The sequence below is a fragment of the Misgurnus anguillicaudatus genome, chromosome 24 (genome assembly GCF_027580225.2).
Source record: "Misgurnus anguillicaudatus chromosome 24, ASM2758022v2, whole genome shotgun sequence".
In the NCBI taxonomy this organism is placed as follows: Eukaryota; Metazoa; Chordata; class Actinopteri; order Cypriniformes; family Cobitidae; genus Misgurnus; species Misgurnus anguillicaudatus.
The window spans coordinates 39,362,589-39,388,842 of record NC_073360.2 but is presented as its reverse complement, the minus strand read 5'-3'; the positions used below and the strand labels follow the sequence as shown (position 1 = coordinate 39,388,842).

At 40.0% G+C, this 26,254-nt stretch overlaps 1 protein-coding gene across 2 annotated transcripts in view; it reads right to left on the bottom strand.

The window, feature by feature from the left end:
* The window catches only part of acsl3a (acyl-CoA synthetase long chain family member 3a), a 29,762-nt gene extending 3,508 nt beyond the window's left edge, over window positions 1–26,254 (bottom strand). Inside the window, exons 1-14 of one of the 2 annotated variants that reach the window (XM_055197445.2) lie at window positions 26,107–26,254; window positions 21,582–22,069; window positions 19,729–19,906; window positions 16,668–16,777; window positions 13,746–13,884; window positions 7,591–7,741; window positions 7,110–7,233; window positions 5,462–5,533; window positions 4,548–4,687; window positions 4,288–4,460; window positions 2,940–3,014; window positions 1,195–1,383; window positions 832–946; window positions 401–558 (exon numbers count right to left, since the gene is read on the bottom strand). In XM_055197445.2, the coding sequence (XP_055053420.2) occupies window positions 401–558; window positions 832–946; window positions 1,195–1,383; window positions 2,940–3,014; window positions 4,288–4,460; window positions 4,548–4,687; window positions 5,462–5,533; window positions 7,110–7,233; window positions 7,591–7,741; window positions 13,746–13,884; window positions 16,668–16,777; window positions 19,729–19,906; window positions 21,582–21,938 (1,981 nt within the window). In that variant the 5' untranslated portion in view covers window positions 21,939–22,069; window positions 26,107–26,254. Of the gene's footprint in view, window positions 1–400; window positions 559–831; window positions 947–1,194; window positions 1,384–2,939; window positions 3,015–4,287; window positions 4,461–4,547; window positions 4,688–5,461; window positions 5,534–7,109; window positions 7,234–7,590; window positions 7,742–13,745; window positions 13,885–16,667; window positions 16,778–19,728; window positions 19,907–21,581; window positions 22,070–26,067 lie in introns of both variants that reach the window. The other variant, XM_055197444.2, reaches the window with a different exon arrangement.

Here is a 26,254-nt window from a genome sequence, read left to right as displayed (position 1 = left end):
ACGGTTTCCGCAAGTTTTTTCTTTGCGCAAAAAAGGGATTTATTTCATTTATTAGTTATTGGTATTTGGGCTGTGAATAGTTATTGGGATGTTTTGGGGCTAGTTTTGAATGTTCATTGGACTGGTTTTGATTCGCGAATCTGGCAACCCTGGCTGTTCGGTTTGGATTATATAGAATGTGAACAAAATTTTTTTATCAGATCGCAATGTTTAGGGTGTATGTAAACTGTACTGTCGTAACCTGCTATCTAGGAATGACTATCGCATGCAAATTATTGCGCATCCCTACTGCTATCTGATTAAGTTCAGTCAGATTGACTAAATTTTGTGCATGTAAACATAGCTAGTGAGACACACCTATCGCAGTTGATTGTTTGTATTCTCTGATTGGCTGTGTTACCTGCCAGTGCCGTATCTTTGATGACTTTAAGCACCTCCTCCTCAATGACCGGGTTTTTACAAAGCTCCTCCCTTGAACCTCTGACACACCTCTTCTCTGCGAGTGCAAGGAGTTGCTTCTCATTCGGTACCACGAACCCAATCACGTACGACTCATCGCTGGAAAACAAAATATTATGCGTGGGTGGAAATTCAGTGTGGCAAAACTTAAATAGAGTACTATTTATTTATGCACTAATATTTTATCTAAAATGCAGTGCTCACTAGAGTAGTTTTAGTTATGGTATCGGTTACCATAGCTCAATTGGTAGAGCACTGAATTAGCGATGCAAAGCAAGGTCATGGGTTCAATTCTCAACAATGCAATGCAAGTCACTCTGGATAAAAGCATCTGCCGAATGCATAAATATAAATGTAGGTTGTGTGTTTCACCTGTTGGCATAAGCACAGATGTTGTCGATGAGAGGGCAGTTTTTCAGGACAGCTTCTACCTTTCCCAGAGAAACATATTCTCCAGCCTGTAGCTTCACCAGATCCTTCTTACGGTCTGAAACGCACGCACGCACAAACACACGCACACAAACACAATGTAAACATGTGTCCTTGCTGATATCATCTGTTGTGCATGCGACTTTGTGAAACAGGAAGTTCTCCCATTCCTCCCTCCTGGGGTTTATACTCTTATCTGCTTTCTTCAGGTTCTTATCGTTATGATTTCGAGAATAAATATACAGTAGATGTGTCATTTACAGGAAATACAGAGCTGTAGAAATAAAGGGAGTTTTACTCTCTCACCAATAATTTTCAAGCATCCGTCTCCGTGGATTTCCCCAATGTCTCCAGTGCAAAACCATCGCTGGCCGTTCTCATCCACGAAGAAATCCTCACTGTTCTTCTTGTTCTTGTAGTAACCCATGGTTACACTGGGTCCACCAATCAGAATCTCTCCTCGTGGACAGGGTTTATCTGTGCTCCGATATCCACCTAGATACAGATGGATATGTTATGAATGCATTATAAGTTTCCTTTCTTAATCTTATAGTGAGGGACGCATTAAAATGGATCGACGCTATAAGTTTCTTAGCAACAGCCTGCAGTTCGGTTAATGAATTAGATAGTGTAATTCATATATTTAATTATTCATTGAATATTTGCATTTCTTTCTTAATTGATCGATCGATCACTTGTGCTTTACTGCTTTGGTAATGATGTTGTTATATAACGGTACAGTAAATGTGAACCGTGTTTCTTTTCAAATAAATACATGCAGTTACTTACAAACATTACAGTCCGGCGCAGTTCTGCTCAGTAATGGCGGCTATAAATATTACTCTTTATTTTCTTTCCCCATTCACTCCCTCAGCTTTGTCTCACCACTCATCTTTTATTAAAGGGGGGGTTCAATGGTATTTCATGCATTTTGACTTATTAACACAGTTTAAGAGTTGTTTCCTCATGCTAAACAAATGCAAAGTATCAAAAAGCAGTTGGATTTGTTTCGTTACGAGTATTTCTGTGCGGAAGGCACTTCGCCAGGGTTTGTACAAGTTTCAGATAGTTTTTTCGAATACGGGTCCAGCAGTTGTTTCATGGGTAATCTATACGCATCATTTTTTTTATGGGCACTTCCCATCAAATGGCACTTGCGGGAACTTACCAAACCTGCGTGAACATGCAAAAACAGTTTGCACCTTTCGCAGCTTTTCATTGATGTTCACGTCGCATAACTACGTCACTTCCTAACATTGCCATGATAACAGGCTGCGCATGTGTGAAGTAAACGCAACATTTTTCAACTTTCTGCTAAGATAAATGCTACGAAAATGCGGGAATTATGAAATCATGCAAGCCATGCATATTTTGCAAGCAGATATATGCAATTTATGCGGCAAAAGTGAGGCGTATTTAATTGCGGCCCCCGCATAAATATGCGGATTATGCGTTGAATCATGCGAATGCATAAATTGCGTTTTTCTGGAGGGACTGTATTATAAACAACACAAACATGTAGTTAATCATAAGTTATCCAGTCAGTTTTGTATAAAGTGTTGACTCGTGACTCGCTCCTCCCGCAGCTCGTAACTCCTCCTTCTACTTTTTGCGTGCGTTATCGTAAAGAATCGGTAAAGCTGATCTGTATTTTATAAATCTGGTGAGCTTGTGAATTGTAACCACCGGCTCAGTCCACAGCTCACCCCTCCCCTTTCACAACGTATAGAAAAGCTATGGTAGCCACTACAAGACAAACACATCATAGTCTGAGACAACGTAATGACGAAACATAAAATATAGAGCAGTTTATCCATCTAGGGCTACTGTAGAAACGTGACTTCCATGTAAGGAGACCCGCGGTGTATGGAGATATAAACGGCTCATTTAAGGTAATAAAAACAATACAGTTCATCATATGTAAGGTCTTTACACACCACTGATAATATAGTTATGTATATAATATTGCATTTCTGTCAAGAGATCCTCCTTAAACAGATGCAGCTGTGTGATTTAAGTCATAAGACCAGACAGATGTTTGTGTAACTCACCCTCTGCCCAGTCCTTCAGTTGGAGTTCACAGCAAACCAGAGGTGCGCCGACTCTTCCCGTGCTATAATCCCAAACTATACACACACACACAAACAAACACACAAAACAATGCGTTTCAAAAGACAGTTATGTCAAACGTGTGGCAGCCTGTTTTCAGAGTCACCAGCTGTTTTACCCCCTATGAACATAAACCTCAATTATTTTAGCAGGCGACTGTCAAGTGAACATCATCTCAGTCTCTCGTGACTGCTGAAAAACAGTACATGCAGTCCTGACGTTTGAGTGAAGCGGCCGTTGACCTATTTTTACTTTAATGGTCGTCTTGATAATGCCACAACATCTTTTAAGCGTGTACAGTTTGTTCTCATATTGAACTCTGTCATAACATTCTCAGCCTTATATTAATTTCCCAATCAATTGAAACAAACAACGGAATACAATAAATGTCCCTGAAAGACACATTTTATTTGTATAAACAGCTTTAGAGATAAACAAATCTTTATGAATACTCCGTAGGCTTGTTTGAACTGGATATACAGAAATTTGTTATGACCTTTTTGTGATGGCTTTAAAAAGGTCCCAAGCTGTCACTGGGGCAGCACCCTTTAAAAAGGTCCTAATATGTACCATTTAGGTACAGAAATGCATACATGTGGTACCTTCGAGGTACTAATATGAGCTCTTTAGAAGCAACGGTGTATTTTTTGAAAGGGAACCACCCCCAGTGACAGCTACACTGCAAAAAATGACTCTCTTACTTAGTATTTTTGTCTTGTTTTCAGTGAAAAATATTTAAAAATTCTTAAATTAAGATGCTTTTTCTTGATGTAAGAACATAGTAAAATATTGAAAAATGGTGGTGTTTTCCTTTAAGATGCCGTTTGTTAAAATATTTATGTTGTAAAATTCACATACATTGTCATTATTTACGTTTACATGCATGCATTTGGCTTTTATCCAAAGTGCATTTAAAGGCGGGGGGCACGATTTCTGAAAGCCAATGTTGACATTTGAAATCACCTAAACAAACCCCAATAGAATCTGGACCTTCTTTTGATAGACCCGCCTACACATACGTAACCCAGGCAATGATGTTGATTAGTAGACACGCCCCTTAATGCTGATTGGCTACAAATGTGTTTTGGTACTCGGCCTGACTCCAGAGTTTTTTATAAATCATGCACCCCGCCTTTAATCTATATATTTCTGTTATTAGTATTTGTATTAAGCTAAAATAAAAACATTTAAAAACACACAGCTTTCAAGCACCTAGAGGGCGAGTAGATAATAAAAAAGTTTTCATTTATAGATGAGGTGTTAAATAATAATGATGTGTATGAATCTCACGTTGGCTGATGGTTCCAGCGCCGCAGGTCTCTGTGAGGCCGTACCCCTGACCCACAGGACAACAGAAACAGACGTTCATGAAGCGCTGGGTCACAGCCGACAACGGGGCTCCTCCTGATAACAACACCCGTAAACGGCCACCTAGCAATGCACGAACTTTTCGGAAGACCAACCTTAAGAAATGTACAACACTTTTGTTACATGTTGTTACTAGTCACATGTGGAAGTGTTGTTAGCGTATGCATTAGTGTGTGATGTACCGGTCACACAGGGGAGTGCTGTATCCCATTGCGAGCTGCTCCATCTTGTAGTTGTAAGCCAGAAGAAACAAAGTTCTCTGAAAAACGCTCATCTGCTCCACCTTAAGCATCACATTCTTATAGATACGATCCATGATCTCCTGCATAGAGACAAAGGGAACATATCTGTATATGAAAGGCCGCCCATACTTTCTAACTTTGGTCATGACATAACCAATGATGACTCCTAAACACATCATTATTACCTGTTAGACGTATTATATATATTGTTAAAAACCATGAACTATTTCATTAATGCAACATCCTGAATAAAACTCTTTCTGTGGTGTAGCTCACCAGAACTGCAATAAAAATTAATGTGCGTGTAACTGTATTTATATATAATTTTAAGTGTATTTAGAATTATATATTATTACTATAATCCTCTTAAAAGTATCAGATAGTTTAAAGTTTTTGAAATGTGTCAAGTTTAAAAAAAAAGACTTTTTATTAGGCACATGCAAATAAATCTCAGGGTAGAGGACAAAGTTTCTTAAGTTTCTTACTGCTGATATTTTTCATCTTTGTAAAATGGGAGATTGTTAATGTGAGTGTTTATGGTAGTTTGATTGGCTGTTTTGTTTTTATTCCACAGGGAATCTCACATCCATCCACACTAAACCAATCTGTGCATGGGTTTATATATCTACAGTGTCCTCGGGCAAAGACAATCTTCAAATGAAACATTATTAATTGTGTATCTACAGTGTGTGTGTGTCAGAGGAGTAACCACACCGTGCTTTCTCACGTTCTGTTTACAGCTGTGATAAGTTTCGGACAACCCATTCGCTGACATTCAACCTTTACAGTCCAGAAAGGAGAGAGATACATAGAGCGAGATACAAAGAAAGAGAGCGAGAGCACTTCAATCTTACTGGTACTGCTGCCATTAAACTGGGCTGCAAGACGCTACAGTCTCCTTTGCTTCCCTTCTTTATCTTTGTTGACTTTAAAATAAAAACAAAGAGAAACAGAAATAAGTTTAAAGCTTCAAACTTCAGCACAGATTCACTGTATACGAGTTGTCACAACTGGTCCCAGTTCCAAAAAACCCTCCCACAGCACTGCATTTTCCAATCACGTGGTACTGCTGATGTCTTAAATTTTCCATTGTGACATTAAAGGCTTAACTGTGACGTCACAGAGCAATACTTTGATCCCCTTTGGTCCCCTGAGTACCTAACTGTTATAGGCAAAAGGCAATGGGTTCGATCCCAGGAACACACAGATTAAAAAAATGTAAAGCTTGAATGCACTGTAAATCGTTTTGGATTAAAGCATTTGACTAATGCATGAGTGTAAATAATCTAAGAGCAGCCTTTTGATCTTATTGATTAATTGTGACATCACATGACAGTGCTTTCATCTTCTTATTGCTTAACTGTGACATCACAGGACAGTGCTTTCGTCTAATCAGTGCTGCGACATCACAGAGCAGTGCATTCATTCAATTAGTGCTTAACTGTGACATCACAGAGCAGTACTTTCATTTAATTCGTGCTTAACTGTGACATCACAGAACAGTGCTTTTAACTACTTGGTGCTTAAACTGTGACATCACAGAGCAGTGCTTTCATCCAATTAGTGCTTAATTGTGAAATCACAGGGCAGTGCTTTCGTCCAATTAGTGCTTAACTGTGACATCACAGAGCAGTGCTTTCATCCAATTAGTGCTTAACTGTGACATCACAGAGCAGTGCTTTCATCCAATTAGTGCTTAATTGTGACATCACAGAACAGTGCTTTCATTTCATTCGTGCTTACCTGTGACATCACAGAAGAGTGCTTTTAACTACTTGGTGCTTAAACTGTGACATCACAGAACAGTGCTTTCATCCAATTAGTGCTTAACAGTGACATCACAGAGCAGTGCTTTCATCCAATTAGTGCTTAACTGTGACATCACAGAGGAGTGCTTTCATCCAATTAGTGCTTAATTGTGACATCACAGAACAGTGCTTTCATTTCATTCGTTCTTAACCGTGACATCACAGGGAAGTGCTTTTAACTACTTAGTGCTTAACGGTGACATCACAGGACTAATTAGTGCTTAACTGTGACATCGCAGTACAGTGCTTTTACAACGGGGAAAATAAGTATTTGACACATCAGCATTTTTATCAGTAAGGGGATTTCTAAGTGGGCTATTGACACAAAATTTCCACCAGATGTAGCCATCAAGCCAAATATTAAATTCATACAAAGACATCAGAACATTTAAGTATACAAGTTGAGTCATAGAAATCCTCTTAATCCCCTTACTGATAATAATGCTGATGTGTTAAATACTTATTTTTTCTGCTGTAACTGCTTAGTGCTTAACTGTATCATCTCAGTTCTAATTAGTGCTCAACTGTGACATCACAGAACAGTGCTTTCATTTCATTCGTGCTTAACTGTGACATCACAGAACAGTGCTTTTAACTACTTAGTGCTTAATTGTGCTTTACTTTGTCATACAAGTTAATATTAATAATACAATATTTCTATCAATATGAATGTGTGTGTGTGTGTTTGTATCACCTGGTCAGCGAGCGTTAGTGGGGAAGAGTAGCCGATTCTACAGCCATGAGCTAAACACACCAACTCAGCGCTCAACTCTAAGACATGAGCCAGTGGAAGATAACCGATGTATGTATCACCCTTACTGCAAAAAAAGCAATCAAGCCATATCAAACAACAACAAAATATAAGGCACACAATAACATTTCTAAAACATTCATTTAAATATATGAATATACATCCTGGGTCCATAACACTCCAACGCATACATTCCCATGCACACGTACATTGTGTGCGCGGACAATATACTACACAACACAAACAACGTGTATAACATATACAAAACCCCAGAGACATACACTCTTCTCTTTCTCTCTCTTTCTCTTTGTTTATTTTGTTCACAGGGACTGACTGGTTAACAAGGAAACGCTCATAAATACATGATATCCCTCATGTACACACAGCAGTAAAGATCACGGGATGTGTGTGTGTGTGTTCGTACCCAAGGTTGGGAATCCTCTCTGACATCCCGGTGATTCCCGCAATAATGTTACTGTGGGAGATCATGACTCCTTTTGGAATTCCAGTGGATCCGCTTGTATACATTATCACGGCAACATCAGACGCACACGGGGCTCGTCTCTGCTTCGACGCTGCAGAAAGAGCAAAAGTAACAGAGAAACATTTATTAAAACCTTTTTGGAATGTAATGAGAATCATTTTAGTAATCATATCTTGGCGATCACAACCAAAAGCTAAACGTAAGTTTAAGTGTAGAAAACATCCGATTTCTGATTATACAGTGCTTAAGAAGAGACAGAACAGTTTCCTGGAAAACAGTCTATTATTACTTGACATTTAAACCGGAATAAAGAACTTTATGGTCATTTCACATATCGCTAAGAAGAGGGAAAGACACATATATATGAGAAAGAAAACAAATATGTAGAGATTGATAGAAAGAAAAATAGATATAAAAATATACACACATTTTTTTTACTATAGACTATTTTCCCAAAGCGTAGATAAACAATAAATAAATATTAGAATACAAAGAGTAATAAATGGAGAAGTAAAAAAGAAAAGAAATGAGTAAATAATTACATACACACAAGCACAGATTCACATAAACAGCCTTTAAAGTCAACTTTACAAACATATTGATTTATACCCAATTTTTTATCTGAAAGTATTCAAGTCTTTAACCAGTTTGCAATGAGTATACTCTGTGTTGATACAAGATTTTATTAATCCTTTTAAAACTGAAACAACATCAGTTGGTCCTGTACTACTTCATTTTCAAAGAGAAAGAGATGTAGAAAGAGAGATGGAATAAGAGTGGAAGAGAAAGATGGAATAAGATATGGAGAAGGAGAGACAGAATAACAGATAAAGAAAGAGATGGAGTAAGAGAAAGATAGAGATGTGGAGTAATAGATGGAAAAAAAGTGGGAGGAAGAGAGAGATGTAGAAAGATATGAAGAAAGAAAGAGAAGGAGAAATGAAGAGATGAAGAAAAAGAGAGATGGGGAATGAGGGATGGGTAAGAGACAGAGAAACAGATGTGGAGTAAGAGATGGAAAAAGACAAGAGAGATTGAGGAAGAGAGAGAAAGAGATAAAAAAGAGAGTGATGAGAAAGAGGGAAATGGAGTAAGAGATGGAGAAAGAGAGATGAATAAGAGACAGAGATGTGGAGTAATAAATGAAAAAAATTGGGAGAAAGAGAGAGATGGAGGAAGATATGAAGTAAGAAAGAGATGGAGAAATGGAGAGATGAAGAAAAAGAGATGGAGAAAAAGAAACAGATGTGCAGTTAGAGATGGGGGGAGGAGGAGAGACATTGAGGAAGAGAGGGATGGAGAAAGAGAATGATGGAGAAAGAGAATGATGGAGAAAGAGAGATGAGTAAGAGGCAGAGAAAAACATAGATGTGAAGTAATAGATGGAAAAAGTTGGAAGAAGAGAGAGATGGAGGAAGATTTGAAGAAAGAAAGAGATGGAGAAATGGAGAGATGAAGAAGAGAGATGGAGAAAAAGAGATGAGTAAGAGACATAGAAACAAAGATGGAGAAAGCAAAAGAGGGAGGAAGAGAGAGTGATGGAGGAAGAGAAAGATGGAGAAAGAGATGAAGAAAGAAAGAGATGGAGAAATGGAGAGATGAAGAAAAAGAGAGATTGGGAACCAGAGATGAGTAAAAGACAGAGAAACAGATGTGGAGTAAGAAATAGAATAAGACAAAGAGGGAGGAAGAGAGAGATTGAGGAAGAGAGAGAAAGAGATAAAAAAGAGAGTGATGGAGAAAGAGAGATGAATAAGAGACAGAGAAAAACAGAGATGTGGAGTAATAGATAAAAAGACAAATGTGAGGAAGAGGGAGATGGAAAAACATATGAAGAAAGAAAGAGATGGAGAAACGGAGAGATGAAGAAAAAGAGAGATGGAGAAAGAGAGACGAGTAAGAGACAGAGATGTGGGGTAAGAGATGGAAAAAGACAGAGGGAGGAAGAGAGATGTGTAGGAAGAGATAAGAGAGAGAGAAAGAGATGGATGAAGAGAGACTGAGAAAGAAATAAAAAAAGAGAGTGATGGAGAAAGAGAGATGAGTAAGAGGCAGAGAAAAACATAGATGTGAAGTAATAGATGGAAAAAGTTGGAAGAAGAGAGAGATGGAGGAAGATATGAAGAAAGAAAGATGTGGAGAAATGGAGAGATGAAGAAAAAGAGATGGAGAAAAAGAAACAGATGTGCAGTTAGAGATGGGGGGAGGAGGAGAGAGATTGAGGAAGAGAGGGATGGAGGAAGAGAGGGATGGAGAAAGAGAATGATGGAGAAAGAGAGATGAGTAAGAGGCAGAGAAAAACATAGATGTGAAGTAATAGACGGAAAAAGTTGGAAGAAGAGAGAGATGGAGGAAGATATGAAGAAAGAAAGATGTGGAGAAATGGAGAGATGAAGAAAAAGAGAGATGGGGAATGAGGGATGAGTAAAAGACAGAGAAACCGATGTGGAGTACGAGATGGAAAAAGACAAGAGAGATTGAGGAAGAGAGTGAAAGAGATAAAAAAGAGAGTGATGGAGAAAGAGGGAAATGGAGTAAGAGATGGAGAAAGAGAGATGAATAAGAGACAGAGATGTGGAGTAATAAATGGAAAAAATAGGGAGGAAGAGAGAGATTGAGGAAGAGAGAGAAAGAGATAAAAAAGAGAGTGATGGAGAAAAAGGGAAATGGAGTTAGAGATGGAGAAAGAGAGATGAATAAGAGACAGAGAAAGACAGAGATGTGGAGTAATAGATAAAAAAGACAAATGTGAGGAAGAGAGAGATGGCAAAAAACATATGAAGAAAGAAAGAGATGGAGAAACGGAGAGATGAAGAAAAAGAGAGATGGAGAAAGAGAGACGAGTAAGAGACAGAGATGTGGGGTAAGAGATGGAAAAAGACAGAGGAAGAGAGATGTGTAGGAAGAGATAAGAGAGAGAGAAAGAGATGGATGAAGAAAGACTGAGAAAGAAATAAAAAAGAGAGTGATGGAGAAAGAGGGAAATGGAGTAAGAGATTGAGAAAGAGAAGAATAAGAGACAGAGAAAGACCGAGATCTGGAGTAATAGATGGAAAAAATTGGGAGAAAGAGAGAGATGGAGGAAGATATAGAAAGAAAGAGATGGAGAAATGGAGAAAAAGAAACAGATGTGGAGTTAGAGATGGAAAAAGACATTGAGGGAGGAGGAGAGAGATTGAGGAAGAGATGGATTGAGAAAGAGAGATGAGTAAGAGGCAGAGAAAAACATAGATGTGAAGTAATAGATGGAAAAAGTTGGAAGAAGAGAGAAATGGAGGAAGATATGAAGAAAGAAAGAGATGGAGAAATGGAGAGATGAAGAAAAAGAGATGGAGAAAAAGAGATGAGTAAGAGACATAGAAACAAAGACGGAGAAAGCAAAAGAGGGAGGAAGAGAGAGTGATGGAGGAAGAGAAAGATGGAGAAAGAGATGAAGAAAGAAAGAGATAGAGAAATGGAGAGATGAAGAAAAAGAGAGATTGGGAAACAGAGATGAGTAAAAGACACAGATGTGGAGTAAGAAATGGAATAAGACAAAGAGGGAGGAAGAGAGAGAAAGAGATAAAAAAAAAGAGAGTGATGGAGAAAAAGGGAAATGGAGTTAGAGATGGAGAAAGAGAGATGAATAAGAGACAGAGAAAGACAGAGATGTGGAGTAATAGATAAAAAAAGACAAATGTGAGGAAGAGAGAGAGGGAAAAACATAAGAAGAAAGTAAGAGATGGAGAAACGGAGAGATGAAGAAAAAGAGAGATGGAGAAAGAGAGACGAGTAAGAGACAGAGGTGTGGGGTAAGAGATGGAAAAAGACAGAGGGAGGAAGAGAGATGTGTAGGAAGAGATAAGAGAGAGAGAAAGAGATGGATGAAGAGAGACTGAGAAAGAAATAAAAAAGAGAGTGATGGAGAAAGAGAGATGAGTAAGAGGCAGAGAAAAACATAGATGTGAAGTAATAGATGGAAAAAGTTGGAAGAAGAGAGAGATGGAGGAAGATATGAAGAAAGAAAGATGTGGAGAAATGGAGAGATGAAGAAAAAGAGAGATGGGGAATGAGGGATGAGTAAGAGACAGAGAAACAGATGTGGTGTAAGAGATGGAAAAAGACAAGAGAGATTGAGGAAGAGAGAGAAAGAGATAAAAAAGAGAGTGATGGAGAAAGAGGGAAATGGAGTAAGAGACGGAGAAAGAGAGACGAATAACAGACAGAGATGTGGAGTAATAAATGGAAAAAATTGGGAAGAAGAGAGAGATGGAGGAAGATATGAAGAAAGAAAGAGATGGAGAAATGGAGAGATGAAGAAAAAGAGATGGAGAAAAAGAAACAGATGTGCAGTTAGAGATGGGGGAGGAGGAGAGAGATTGAGGAAGAGAGGGATGGAGAAAGAGAATGATGGAGAAAAAGAGACGAGTAAGAGGCAGAGAAAAACATAGATGTAAAGTAATAGATGGAAAAAGTTGGAAGAAGAGAGAAATGGAGGAAGATATGAAGAAAGAAAGAGATGGAGAAATGGAAAGATGAAGAAGAGAGATGGAGAAAAAGAGATGAGTAAGAGACATAGAAACAAAGATGGAGAAAGCAAAAGAGGGAGGAAGAGAAAGCGATGGAGGAAGAGAAAGATGGAGAAAAAAATGAAGAAAGAAAGAGATGGAGAAATGGAGAGATGATGAAAAAGAGAGATTGGGAACCAGAGATGAGTAAAAGACAGAGAAACAGATGTGGAGTAAGAAATGGAATAAGACAAAGAGGGAGGAAGAGAGAGATTGAGGAAGAGAGGGAAAGAGATAAAAAAGAGAGTGATGGAGAAAGAGGGAAATGGAGTTAGAGATGGAGAAAGAGAGATGAATAAGAGACAGAGAAAGACAGAGATGTGGAGTAATAAATGGAAAAAATTGGGAGGAAGAGAGAGATGGAGGAAGATATGAAGAAAGAAAGATGGAGAAATGGAGAGATGAAGAAAAAGAGAGATGGAGAAAGAGAGACGGGTAAGAGATGGAAAAAGACAGAGGGAGGAAGAGAGATGTGTAGGAAGAGATAAGAGAGAGAGAAAGAGATGGATGAAGAGAGACTGAGAAAGAAATAAAAAAGAGAGTGATGGAGAAAGAGGGAAATGGAGTAAGAGATTGAGAAAGAGAAGAATAAGAGACAGAGAAAGACCGAGATGTGGAGTAATAGATGGAAAAAATTGGGAGGAAGAGAGAGATGGAGGAAGATATAAAAAAGAAAGAGATGGAGAAATGGAGAAAAAGAAACAGATGTGGAGTTAGAGATGAAAAAAGACATTGAGGGAGGAGGAGAGAGATTGAGGAAGAGATGGATTGAGAAACAGAGATGAGTAAGAGGCAGAGAAAAACATAGATGTGAAGTAATAGATGGAAAAAGTTGGAAGAAGAGTGAGATGGAGGAATATATGAAGAAAGAAAGAAATGGAGAGATGAAGAAGAGAGAGATGAGTAAGAGACATAGAAACAAAGATGAGGAGTAAGAGATGGAAAAAGCAAAAGAGGGAGGAAGAGAGAGATTGCGGAAGAGAGATGGAGAAAGAGATAAAAAAAGAGAGATGGTAAAAAAGATATGAGTAAGAGACAGAGAAAGACAGAGATGTGGAGTAAAAGATGAAGAAAGAGGGAGGAAGAATGGAGAGAGAGATGGAGGGAAATTGTGAGTTTAGTAGCAAAAGAGAAGGAGATCTCAGAACTCTTAATGTGAATCAGGGGAGCATCTACATTACTGTGTGTGTGTGTGTGTGTGTGCGTGCGTGTGTGCGTGTGTGTGTACTTTAAAGACAATTGTGTTTTCACATCAACACAAAGACACACAACAGAATTCGCATCATGTGGAGCTGTAGGAGGAAGATCAACTGGATGTCGTGTGAAGTCTGAGGCAGTGTGAGAAAACACGACACGACCTGACACACACACATACACACTGTGACATACACCACAAACAGCTGCTGAGGGGCCGTCCTTCACTTCACACAGAATTAAGAAGAAGGAAGAAACGAGGAACACCCTCGACCCCTCAGCCTTAATCTGACACAGATGGAGGATTTCTCATTCACATGACCTGAGGTGACCTCACACATACACACACAGTACCATTCTCAGGCTGAGCTCCCAGTCTCTGAACAGCGTCCATACTGTGGACAGTGATCCCTCGAGGGAAATCAGACCCCACGCTAAACTTATCATCCACAACAATGATGTGACGTAACCTCGGTACCTCCAGCAGAATATCCTGAGGATTAAAATAAAGAACTACAGTAAATCATGTTAGAGTATGTAAATAAGATCACAGTTATTTTATGTCATGAGACAAAAAGCCTGCGTTTACTGCACCTCACTGTAAAACTTTTACACTATTGTGATTCAGTGATTAACAGTGTGTCAGTAATAACTGTTATGTGGTTTATACAGTGGTGTCAAAAGTATTCATATTCACTACTCAAGTAGAAGTATAGATACTAGGGTTTAAAAAGACTTTTGTAGAAGTTGAAGTATCAACTCAAGCTTTTTACTCAAGTAAAAGTGAAAAAGTACTGGTTTCAAAACTACTTAAAGTATAAAAGTAAAAGTAATGTAAGGAAAAAAATGTCATTAGAGAAAAAAGCCTAGGCCGCACCACAGGGGCCTTTTGGGCACTACCCTATCTCCTCTAAAAAATTTTTCTAAAGGCCATAATAACTATAGTGTTATTAAAATGTTAATGTTAAAAAATTTGGGATGCACTAGGGCCAGGGGTAGGCAACGTCAGTCCTGGAGTGTCGATGTCCTGCAGATTAGCTCCAACCCTTATAAAACCTTGGTTACCTGTAGTTTCAGGTGACTTTAACCTTTATTAGTTTGTTCAAGTGTGCTTGATTAGACCTGGAGCTAAACACTGCAGGACATCAGAACTCCATGTTGCCTACCCCTGCACTAGGCTATCTGTTTCAACCACATACGGTATATGCCCATTAAAAATGAACGCATTTCAATACAATGCAAACAAATACATTAAAGTAGTGGTTCTCAAACTGGATGTCGCCAGATGGTGCCAGGGGCCCTAGTTTTATAATATTTTATGAAATACATTACTTTATTATAAATTCTGTGTAATTAAACCTCAGAAAAATAAGGCTACTAAACAAAAGCAATAAATTGTATAATTTAAAATGTTTTGTTTAATTCAAATTTTAAGTTTTAGAATGTTTATGTCAATCCACTGTACACAAGGCAGGCCGCAAAAAATGTTTGATAACAACTGCATTAAAGAACCATATATGTGTACTACTGAGCATTAACATGTGTTCAATAGAGAGGAAGATATAATGACTAGTTGCCTATAAATATTGTAATGGTGCAAAAAGTCAATCTTCAGAGCAGTGCCGCTGGTGGCCAAACTTTTACAGTGGTGCCCTCTTTAGTAAAAAAACAACAAAATCACACACAACTATAGTATGTGTGAGAATACAAATATGCTATTGTTATCATTTATAATTGTATTTTGACCGCAACACAAACTACAAATATGCAATTATATATTATAGCCTATATTTCTGCATCTGTACTTGTGTAGCTAACGGACTTTTGTATACTTTACTTTAGTCAGTATAAATCCAAGCAATTTTGGAGAATTACTAAATGTCTTTATTGTAAGTAAATTAAAAGTCAGGTTTAAGGAAACAGCTGATGTCTATTAACAAAAGCAAAAGTTGGTATGTATGGTTATGTGTTTCATTGATTTAACACTCAAGCATTCAGCTAAGTAGGTTTTGTTAATGCAAATAAAATTTACGGCAGTTATTAGCATATACAAAACAACAATGTATTTAGCCTAGATATCTTTGCCATGCTTCAAAACGCAACGCAGCACAATGTCATTTAAGTTGAACAACTGAAGTTACATGATATTAAAGCAACACCAAAGAGGTTTTTTTACCTGAAAATAACGTTTCCAAAAAAGTTTCAGTGGTTCATCCACACAAAACAGGGCGAATGGCGCTTTCACATTCGCTTTGCAGCCCTCTATCGGCCAAAACCGCACTAAAGAAGTTTCCAACCGTCGGGTAGTGGTCCTGTAGTTCGAGTGAAAACTACAAAAACTTGCTTTACGGCAGACCTACAATCCAATCAGAGCCAGCTATGCTGCAGTATTTACGACAGTGCTAATGAACAATTACGCTTCTAACCTGTAGGGGGAGAAAAGAGTCAGAGTTCTTTAGTGTTGCTTTAATTAGTATTGTTACACTATTTAAATCACACAGATGAGTTGGTGTCAGCAGCCAGCTATACATTTACACAGGCTTGTGAATGTGAACTGACCTGAAAATGATCCGCGAGTTTTATTTCGTACTTTACCATTTGAAGACAGAATGCCGCGTTCTGTTACTGTACAAACAGATGGCGGATGATATCAAAGCATCGCGAGGGGAGACACTCTGCATGCTTTCTAATCGCTCTCGCGGTTCTTTTATGTTTCTCTGTGCAGCGCTATCGAACAAACTTTTGATCATCTGCAGTCAGCTGGGGAGCGGGGATTGCGTACAAACCAATAGGGAGTCGGAATGGTGTATGTTTATACTTCTCAACCAATCACAATCGCATTCATCTGGATGATGCAATTTATCAAGATTTTTTAACGATGACAAGCCGGAATGTAAAAAAAGAAAACAAGTTGAAATTAATAGAAGTAACGAGGCGATTTTTAAAATGTAAGGAGTAGAAAGTACAGATAATTGCGTGAAAATGTAAGGAGTAGAAGTAAAAAGTCGTCTGAAAAATAATTACTCAAGTAAAGTATAGATACCCAAAATATCTACTTAAGTAAGGTAACGAAGTATTTGTACTTCGTTACTTGACACCTCTGGGTTTATATGTATCCTACAATTCACAACATTTATTACAAACACAAGATTGTAACTTTAAAATATAGACTGTTACAGTAAAGCTTACTCATAGAACTCTTATACTTGTTACATTGTTAAAAAATAAATCTAATAGCATAAAATAAATAAAAAGTAACACATAATGCCTAATCACCTTGAGTTTGGTTTTCAGAAGTTCTTTACTGGTGATGATGTGAGAAACTTCAGCTTCATTGAGTCCATGAGCAATCGCAGGACCACCAAGAGTAGAGTAAAGAGTTACCACTGTAACACACACACACGCAATAAGGAGTTACCACTGTAACACACACAATAGAGAGTTACCACTGTAACACACACAATAGATAGTTACCACTGTAACACGCATGCACACAATAGAGAGTTACCACTGTAACACGCACACAATAGACAGTTACAAAATAGAGAGTTACCACTGTAACATGCACCATAGAGAGTTACCACTGACTGTAACACACACACACACACACACACACACACACACACACACACACACACACACACACACACACACACACACACACACACACACACACAATAAAGAGTTACCACTGTAACACGCACACAATAGACAGTTACAAAATAGAGAGTTACCACTGTAACATGCACCATAGAGAGTTACCCCTGACTGTAACACACACACACACACACACACACACACACACACACACACACACACACACACACACACACACACACAAGGGGTTACTACTGTAACATGCACACACACAATAGAGAGTTACCACTGTAACATGCACACACACAATAGAGAGTTACCACTGTAACATGCACGCACACAATAGAGGGTTACCACTGTAACATGCACGCACACAATAGAGAGTTACCACTGTAACATGCACGCACACAATAGACAGTTACCACTGTAACATGCACGCACACAATAGAGAGTTACCACTGTAACATGCACGCACACAATAGAGAGTTATCAAAGAGTTTCAATATTTTTACCACTGTAACACGCACAATAAAGAGTTACCACAGTAACATGAACACAATAGAAAGTTACCACTGTAACACACACAATAAAGAGTTACCACTGCAACATGCACACAATAGAAAGTTACCACTGTAACACACACACACACACACACACACACACACACACACACACACACACACACACACACACACAATAAAGAGTTACCACTGTAACATGCACGCACACAATAGAGAGTTACCACTGTAACATGCACGCACACAATAGAGAGTTACCACTGTAACATGCACGCACACAATAGAGAGTTACCACTGTAACATGCACGCACACAATAGAGAGTTATCAAAGAGTTTCAATATTTTTACCACTGTAACACACACAATAAAGAGTTACCACTGTAACATGAACACAATAGAAAGTTACCACTGTAACACACACACACACACACACACACACACACACACTCTAAAGAGTTACCACTGCAACACACGTTACCACTGTAACACACATACACACCAAGGATGCACCAAATGTTCAGTATCCTTAATTATTCAATTATACTATTTATTAAAAATGGCAAAGAACTAATTTCAAGTGTTTGGACAATCAAGTCAAAAGACAGAATAAATTTTACTGAACAATGAGGTCTTTGATGACGCAATCAAATAGTATCCAGCGCAGAGTGAGAGATGCACAAATGCAGCAAACATGTTTGTTAGATCGCTCTATTGAGCGCTTTTTCCTCAGTTCCATCTCCTGTCAATCTTGCCATCGTCTCTCGCTCTTTGCTTGTACTTGACCGTGCACGCAGGCGCACGTCCACTGCTCAACATACAATTATATATATGGCATAGTAATAAATAGGTTATTTGCTTTTTTTCGGTAATAGAGGATCAGAATAATATCCAATAAAAAGCCCTATAAGGACTGCTGGAATGTAAAAAAAACATTGTTAAATTATGTAAAATAAATGTAGTAAAAAGGACATTCTGATTGTATTTTGTGCATATGTTAAGAAAATTGGCAAAATAATTAGGAAAAATAGAAAAACATTTGTCTGGTATTCGGCCTTGGGCTGATATTTTCATTTTATTTGGCTTCGGCCAAGAATTTTCCTTTTAGTGCATCCCTAATACACACACGCACGCATGCGCACGCACACACAAAGTTAAGAGGTACCACAGACACGCACACCCAGACGTTCACACACATACACAGACAGACAGACACACAAAAGAGTTACAGCTGTATCTCACACACACACACACACACACACACACACACACACACACACACACACACACACACACGTGCATGTACAGTATGTGATAAACTTATGTATGACTTTAAAGTTCAGTGAGTGCCAAAAACCACAAACACACATTTAATACATACATGACACATTACATGCACCCTCACTTTCTCTCACACACACAGTTGGACTGATATGGGGTCAGTGAGCTCTTTTCTGTGACATCATCAGTCTGCGTCACAGCCTGAGGGCGCGACACTTCAGCCGTGAGACACAAACAGAGAGACCATCATCACGAAACATCAACACACACATGAATAAGCTTCATATACTGTCTGCAAATACAAATTTACACAAACACATCTGTAAAAACTGAACATGTTTCATACACACTCACACACATACAAGCACTTAGACCGGATGACAGGGAGTACGTGAGCATCTACTGTTGACAGAAACATCAGGGTGCAGAAGTCAGTAAAAGACAGACTGTGTGTATGTGAGATAGTGAAATACATCAGTCCAAATCATGATTTACTTTAAATCCAACTGTCAGAAGGTTAGCATGAAGGTCATGCTTAAGAAAAGAACCATCATTAACCTGGTATAGGGTTAAGTGTGGGTTTAGGTTAAACTCAACCCTGTGTGTGAGAGCTGAAAAAAATCCCATTCCCATTAGACAGTTGGAGGAAAAGGGAGAGAAAAGGAGGTGGGGAGCATTTATATAACATCAGTGAAGTGCAATGAGGACAATCTGACCTCCACACACGCACGCACACACGCACGCATGCACGCACACACATGCACACGCGCGCACACACACACACACACACACACACACACACACACACACACACCTACTTCGGTGCACATACAGTAAACAATCACCATGTTTTACAAGGGGTGTGTGAGAGATTTTCTCTTTGAACTGAATAACCTCTTAAGGAACATTGAACGTTAACATGCGCGCGTCTGTGTGTGACTCACGTGGGAAGTTGTGCATGAAACAGGCCTGAGCTGCTATGATCCACTCGGCTCTCGTCTCACAAAAGATAGCGATGTTTGTCAGTGGTTTCTGTCCCAGAGCAGCCAGACCGCTCCCAAACGCTTTTACCTCCTTATACACCCGATCATACGACATCCAACGATATTCTCCTAATATCACCTACAGAGAGAAGATGAAAATATTATTTTACTACCATTAAACTTCTCATTCCTGATATTGTATTAGAATTCTCATATATGGATAAAGAGCTCCTCCTGTTGGTTCGTTACATGAATCACAACACAAGTCACAATTTAGGAGACCTCTCCTGAAGTCCAATTGCAATGAGCAAAAATGCAAAGAAATGTACAAAAAAAACCAAAAATCTTTTAACTTGTATGAACAATGTTATACACACAAACCCACACACTCACTCACACGTGCACTCTCTTACACACACGTGCACTCTCTGTGTCGTCGCCCACACCCACCAGCCCGACTGGCTCGCCCACACCCACCAGCCCGACTGGCTCGCCCACACCCACCAGCCCGACTGGCTCGCCCACACCCACCAGCCCGACTGGCTCGCCCACACCCACCAGCCCGACTGGCTCGCCCACACCCACCAGCCCGACTGGCTCGCCCACACCCACCAGCCCGACTGGCTCGCCCACACCCACCAGCCCGACTGGCTCGCCCACACCCACCAGCCCGACTGGCTCGCCCACACCCACCAGCCCGACTGGCTCGCCCACACCCACCAGCCCGACTGGCTCGCCCACACCCACCAGCCCGACTGGCTCGCCCACACCCACCAGCCCGACTGGCTCGCCCACACCCACCAGCCCGACTGGCTCGCCCACACCCACCAGCCCGACTGGCTCGCCCACACCCACCAGCCCGACTGGCTCGCCCACACCCACCAGCCCGACTGGCTCGCCCACACCCACCAGCCCGACTGGCTCGCCCACACCCACCAGCCCGACTGGCTCGCCCACACCCACCAGCCCGACTGGCTCGCCCACACCCACCAGCCCGACTGGCTCGCCCACACCCACTAGCCCGACTGGCTCGCCCACACCCACTAGCCCGACTGGCTCGCCCACACCCACTAGCCCGACTGGCTCGCCCACACCCACTAGCCCGACTGGATCGCCCACACCCACTAGCCCGATTCGCTCACCCACTAGCCCGACTCGCTTGCCCACACCCACTAGCCCGCCCACACCCACTAGCCCGACTGGCTCGCCCACACCCACTAGCCCGACTGGCTCGCCCACACCCACTAGCCCGACTGGCACGCCCACACCCACCAGCTCGACTAGCTCGCCCACACCCCACCAGCACAATTAGCTCGCCCACACCCCACCAGCACGATTAGCTCGCCCACACCCCACCAGCTCGACTCGCTCGCCCACACCCCACCAGCTCGACTCGCTCGCCCACACCCACCAGCCCGTCTCGCTCGCCCACACCCACCAGCCCGACTCGCTCGCCCACACCCACCAGCTCTACTAGCTCGCCCACACCCACTAGCTCGCCCACCTTACTCACACTCACACCTTGTCACACACTCACTCAAACACGCTCGCTTGCACTCTCTTTCTCTCTCAGTAACCTTACTCACGCTCGCTCACTCACACTAGCTCACCAACCCGCCTTACTTGCTCACCTTACATACAGGCACACTTCTCTTTCTCTCTCACACACTCACAGATACTCAACTGACTTACTCACAATCACTCAAACATGCTTGCTTGCACACTTACTTGCACACGCAAATGCACACACACACCCCTCACCTAACTTGCTCACACTTAGTTACGCAGTCACACATTCACTCACACACACTCACCTTCTTGAAGACTCTTCCATCCTCCTGTAGCTCATCTTCCTCACTCAGCAGCTCTCGGGTGCCCAGGCAGTCATGATCAGGATATCGGCTCACAGATGCTTCAAACACCTGATCGAGCGTGTTCACCCCGGGCTGAACAGACCCAGTGAGCTCCCTCAGGGCATTGATGTCCCGGTACGGACCCGCCGCGTGACCGCTCGCAGAGCGGGCTTTTACTCTCCGCGAGCACTGAGACAGAGACTCCGAGCCGGATGATCTCAGCAACAGGTACGGCAGGTAGGAGACCAGAGAGTACAGCCAAACCAGCACTCGAAATAAGAGCAGCACTACAGGATTCACTTCATGTTTAAACTTCATACTGACACGCAGAAATCTAGACCGAACAAAACAAGAAGGACCTGTGATGCTGATGTCACTTCCTTCTGGTTTATCTTTAGGTCTTGTGCTGTTCCTGCTTCCCTATGATGGGTCCTAAGGGAGGAGGTAACCTGCACCGAAACACAAACGTCAGAACATTCCAGATCTCAGATTTACATCCGATGAAAATTTCACAACTTTGACCCTTTGGCACAACGCGGCTTAACAAAGAAAAGCATGGATCAATGTGAGGAAAGAAAGATTAAAGAGGCAAACAGTGCATGAACATGTGCATAACAACGGCCGGCTTTACAATCTCAGAACAGATTTCAGCACAAATCCACAAGTGGGAGAAAGGTGAAAACAAACCAAGCATGTGCATGAGTATAAACAAGAAGCATCTAGATGTGTAAAGACGTCTTGTGATGCTATATGGAACTTTTAATAAACATATCATTTGCTGTGCTTTACATAACATCAGCATATTAAAAACAACCCATCCAGGTTATTAAATTAACATTTTCCGGTACTGCCACAACAGGTTGACACTAAACTATTTACTTCTAGAAGTCCCTACAAAAGACCTGGTCTGACAGGTAATGATGGGTCCATATATGCATGCACACGGTACATTTTCCAGCTACATAAAATCCACAGAAGCTATTTCGGCAGAGATAATAACCTATTATTCACAGTCATCTGTATCTGTAAGGCCAGGAAGACATTTCATCTTCCCCATTAATATCCCACTCAAGCATTCTTGCTCAAGAGACACATGAATAACTCAGCAAGTGAATGATTTTCGCTGTCCCCATACTGCTCCGTTTCCCAGAATCCTGTGCAGGTTTTTTTTGACACTGTATTGTTTCCCTTGAGATGTTGAGCAAACATCTAAGCTTGTGTTTTCTATACAAAACAGATTATGAGTCATAATGCCAAGGTCTTAATGGACAAATAGGGGCTATAATGATTTGAGCTCTTAAATCTCAATCACACTAAAAACGGTACCTGATGACATCACAGATGCATCTACCGCTGGTTCTTATACGCGTCACATGACTGATGCAGAAGTACTTTACGGTAGAGCTCATTTAGTCCGTTTCTAACCTACAGTAAAGGGAAGCATGGCTTCACAAGACTAGGAATAAAATGCATGGGTATCGACTAAACTTATACTTTAATAGAGAACCATGCATTTGGGTGAACTCTCTAATTATTTCTCTTTACCTCGATTCACTCATGCTTTTTAGACACTGAATCACATCAGGTTTTATTCAGTATGTTAAAAAGTGGAAATATGATTATTTAATCTCTTGTCCAATGTGCAAATCCAAAGCAGAACAATAGGAACAGCATGTGAAAGAGTCTGAAAGAGTCTTTGTATCACAACACTTACCCTCGTACAAAAGAAGGGGTTGAGCGAGAAAGCAAGTGAGAGTGTGTTACTATTACAGTATGTCATGCTCTGTAGCATAACAATGAGCTAGACATGTGTCTGTTTTTGTCAGTTCTTGTGCTCTGTATAAATGCATGTACTATAACTGTACAATGTGTCAGCATGTGGTGTGATGTCACAGAAAAAGTCATATTTCAAAACCACAAACACAGGATAAATTGCACTATAAAATTGGCTGGGTTATTTTTAACGCATAATGGGTAAATATTGGACAAAACACGTGCTGGGTTAAAATTTGACCCAATGCTGGGTTATTTTAACCCAACTGCTGGGTTATTATACCCCATGGTTGCATAACAACAACCCAAAATTGGGTAATTTTTAACCCAGCATGTTTTTAGAGTGTGCATAAATAAATTACAGACCTTGAACATCATGATTTTTAGGCATCGTAACACTTTCATGCTAATTCACGACAACCCATAACTCTATTGTGACTTTTTATTTCCAAGATTTTCCCAACAAATAATAGGGCTTAGATAATCGTTTCATCGCAATTGTTTGACCTCATCGCAATGATTTCAAATCACCGCAATGATTGCACATCTCTTTAAAAAACACAAGAGGGAGCTGCAGCGCCTGTATAAACGAGACAGTATCAGATGGCGCTCCTTAACTGATATATTGCAAAGCTATTCAATACAGTGAATAAACAGCATGTAAAAAGTAATATGGACTACATAAAAAATATCAAAACAGCAATTCCAAATTTAGGGAAGTGAAGGATGCTATTCTTAGGAATCTGTAAGGAATTTATTTTTTTGCAGGCACTACAGAGATGTGGTTCAGTACTCTTATGACCTTAGTAGGATTGGCTACTATTTAAGGCCTGTTCTGGTATAGTCAGCTTATTTTATGTGTATTAATATTTACTGACAGGTAAACCTTGCAAAATATTTCATTTAAATAATCTAGGGCTGCATGACAACTAATCGCGATCATTTGCAGAATTAAAGTTTTTGTTTACATCATATATGTCTGTGTACTGTTTATAATAATTAGGTGCATATATAAACACACAAACACTTGATGCAAACAAAAACTTTTATTCTGCAAACAATTAGTTGTGTGAAAATTATTTCATGAACAAACAAAAAATGTATGAGAATTAAATGTCAAAGCAATAAAACAGTCAATTAATCGTCGTAATCGACACAACTTATTAGGCAATTAACCGTCAGGTAATTCCACAATTGTGACAGCCCTAACAAACAACTCATTAACACAAACTAGGGCTGTCAAAAGATTAATTGCGATTAATCACATACAAAATAAAAGTTTTTGCATAATTTATGTGTGTGCAATTATTAAATAAATAAATAAATACACATACATTAATGTTTGTATTTAAGAAACATTTACATGTATATTTATATACATTTTGATACATTTTATATTATACATATAAATTAAAAAAATACCTAAACAAAAATTCTCTTAAATTCATACATGTATGTTTGTATTTATATATACATAATATATCCACGCACACAGTACATACACACATATATTATGCAAACACAAACTTTTATTCTGTATGGGATTAATCGCGATTAATCTTTTGACAGCCCTAACAAACTGACCGAGCTTCAGTATATGTGCATGTATAAATATTTTATAGTGTGTGTGTGTATAAAATTATCTAACGCAAAAATATGCTATTGGATATATGATAGGCTATATAAACATTAAAGCTTGAAACCAAAAAATTACATGAACACAGCTTTTGTGAGATTAATTTATCCATCACACACTTTCCTTTTGATTACCAGCAGTGTTGCTATAGCAAAACCTCATTCATTGGGTGGGACAGTGACAAGCGTAGGCGAGAGACTGCGCACGAGAGAGAGAGAGAGAGAGAGAGAGAGAGAGAGAGAGAGAGAGAGAGAGAGAGAGAGAGAGAGAGAGAGAGAGCAGTAGAACTTGAAGAACAGGACTCAAGGCAAGCCAACTGAAAACTTACAAAATGAAGACTCTGAGATTTCGGATGAGGAAACTGAATGGGTTTCAGTGCAAAAAATTAAAATATATACAAATAACAAAAAGTGTTTAAGATGCCAAATACTGACCACACCTCACTCCTCATGACAACCTCATCTATTCATCTGACTGAGACCACACATTATTCTCAACAAAACCAGCTCTGTGTCCCGAAGTCTAATCAGATTTCTTCAGCCATGATATCCCAGATTCTCTGTCAATTAAAAATGTCCCAGCACACTATAGTCTCTGAAAAGTCTCTCTACAATCTCTCTAAGAGATCAGATTGAGTTCAAAATCAGACTGATGCTTGGATGTTTCTTAGGCAGCCAATAATCTCAATGGAAAGATATCACAGGTGAATTTTGCATTCAAAATTCAACTTTTAAACATTTCACACGAAATTTCTATCAACTCCATCTATCATATTCATGCAATAAACATTTGACATTTCCTAAACGTCCCTCTGTGGTAACAATTGTAAAAGAAAAAGATCGGACCAAAAGATCCACAACTCAAAAATGTTGAACTCATACTGCACAGATGCCTGGAATCCTGCACACATTGTTCTCCATCTTACTTTTATAAACAAACTTTCCAAGAGAAAATTTAAATCAACTTAAATAAGATTCAGCACAGACAGACATACAAAAAAAAACTTTCACCGTAATTATTCCCGCAAAAGAAACACACCTTTCACGTGGCTTCCGATGGGCACCTGCTGCTGCTCACCTGTAAAATCGCACTCGCGCCTGGAGCATCAAACCGGAAGTCTCAAGCGCGCATAACCGCAGTGGTTTGTCACAGGAGCGCGAGGGTGTGGAGGGCACACATTCCTCCGCGCGCGCTGTGATTGGATTCTCGGCGGTGGCGCGTGCCA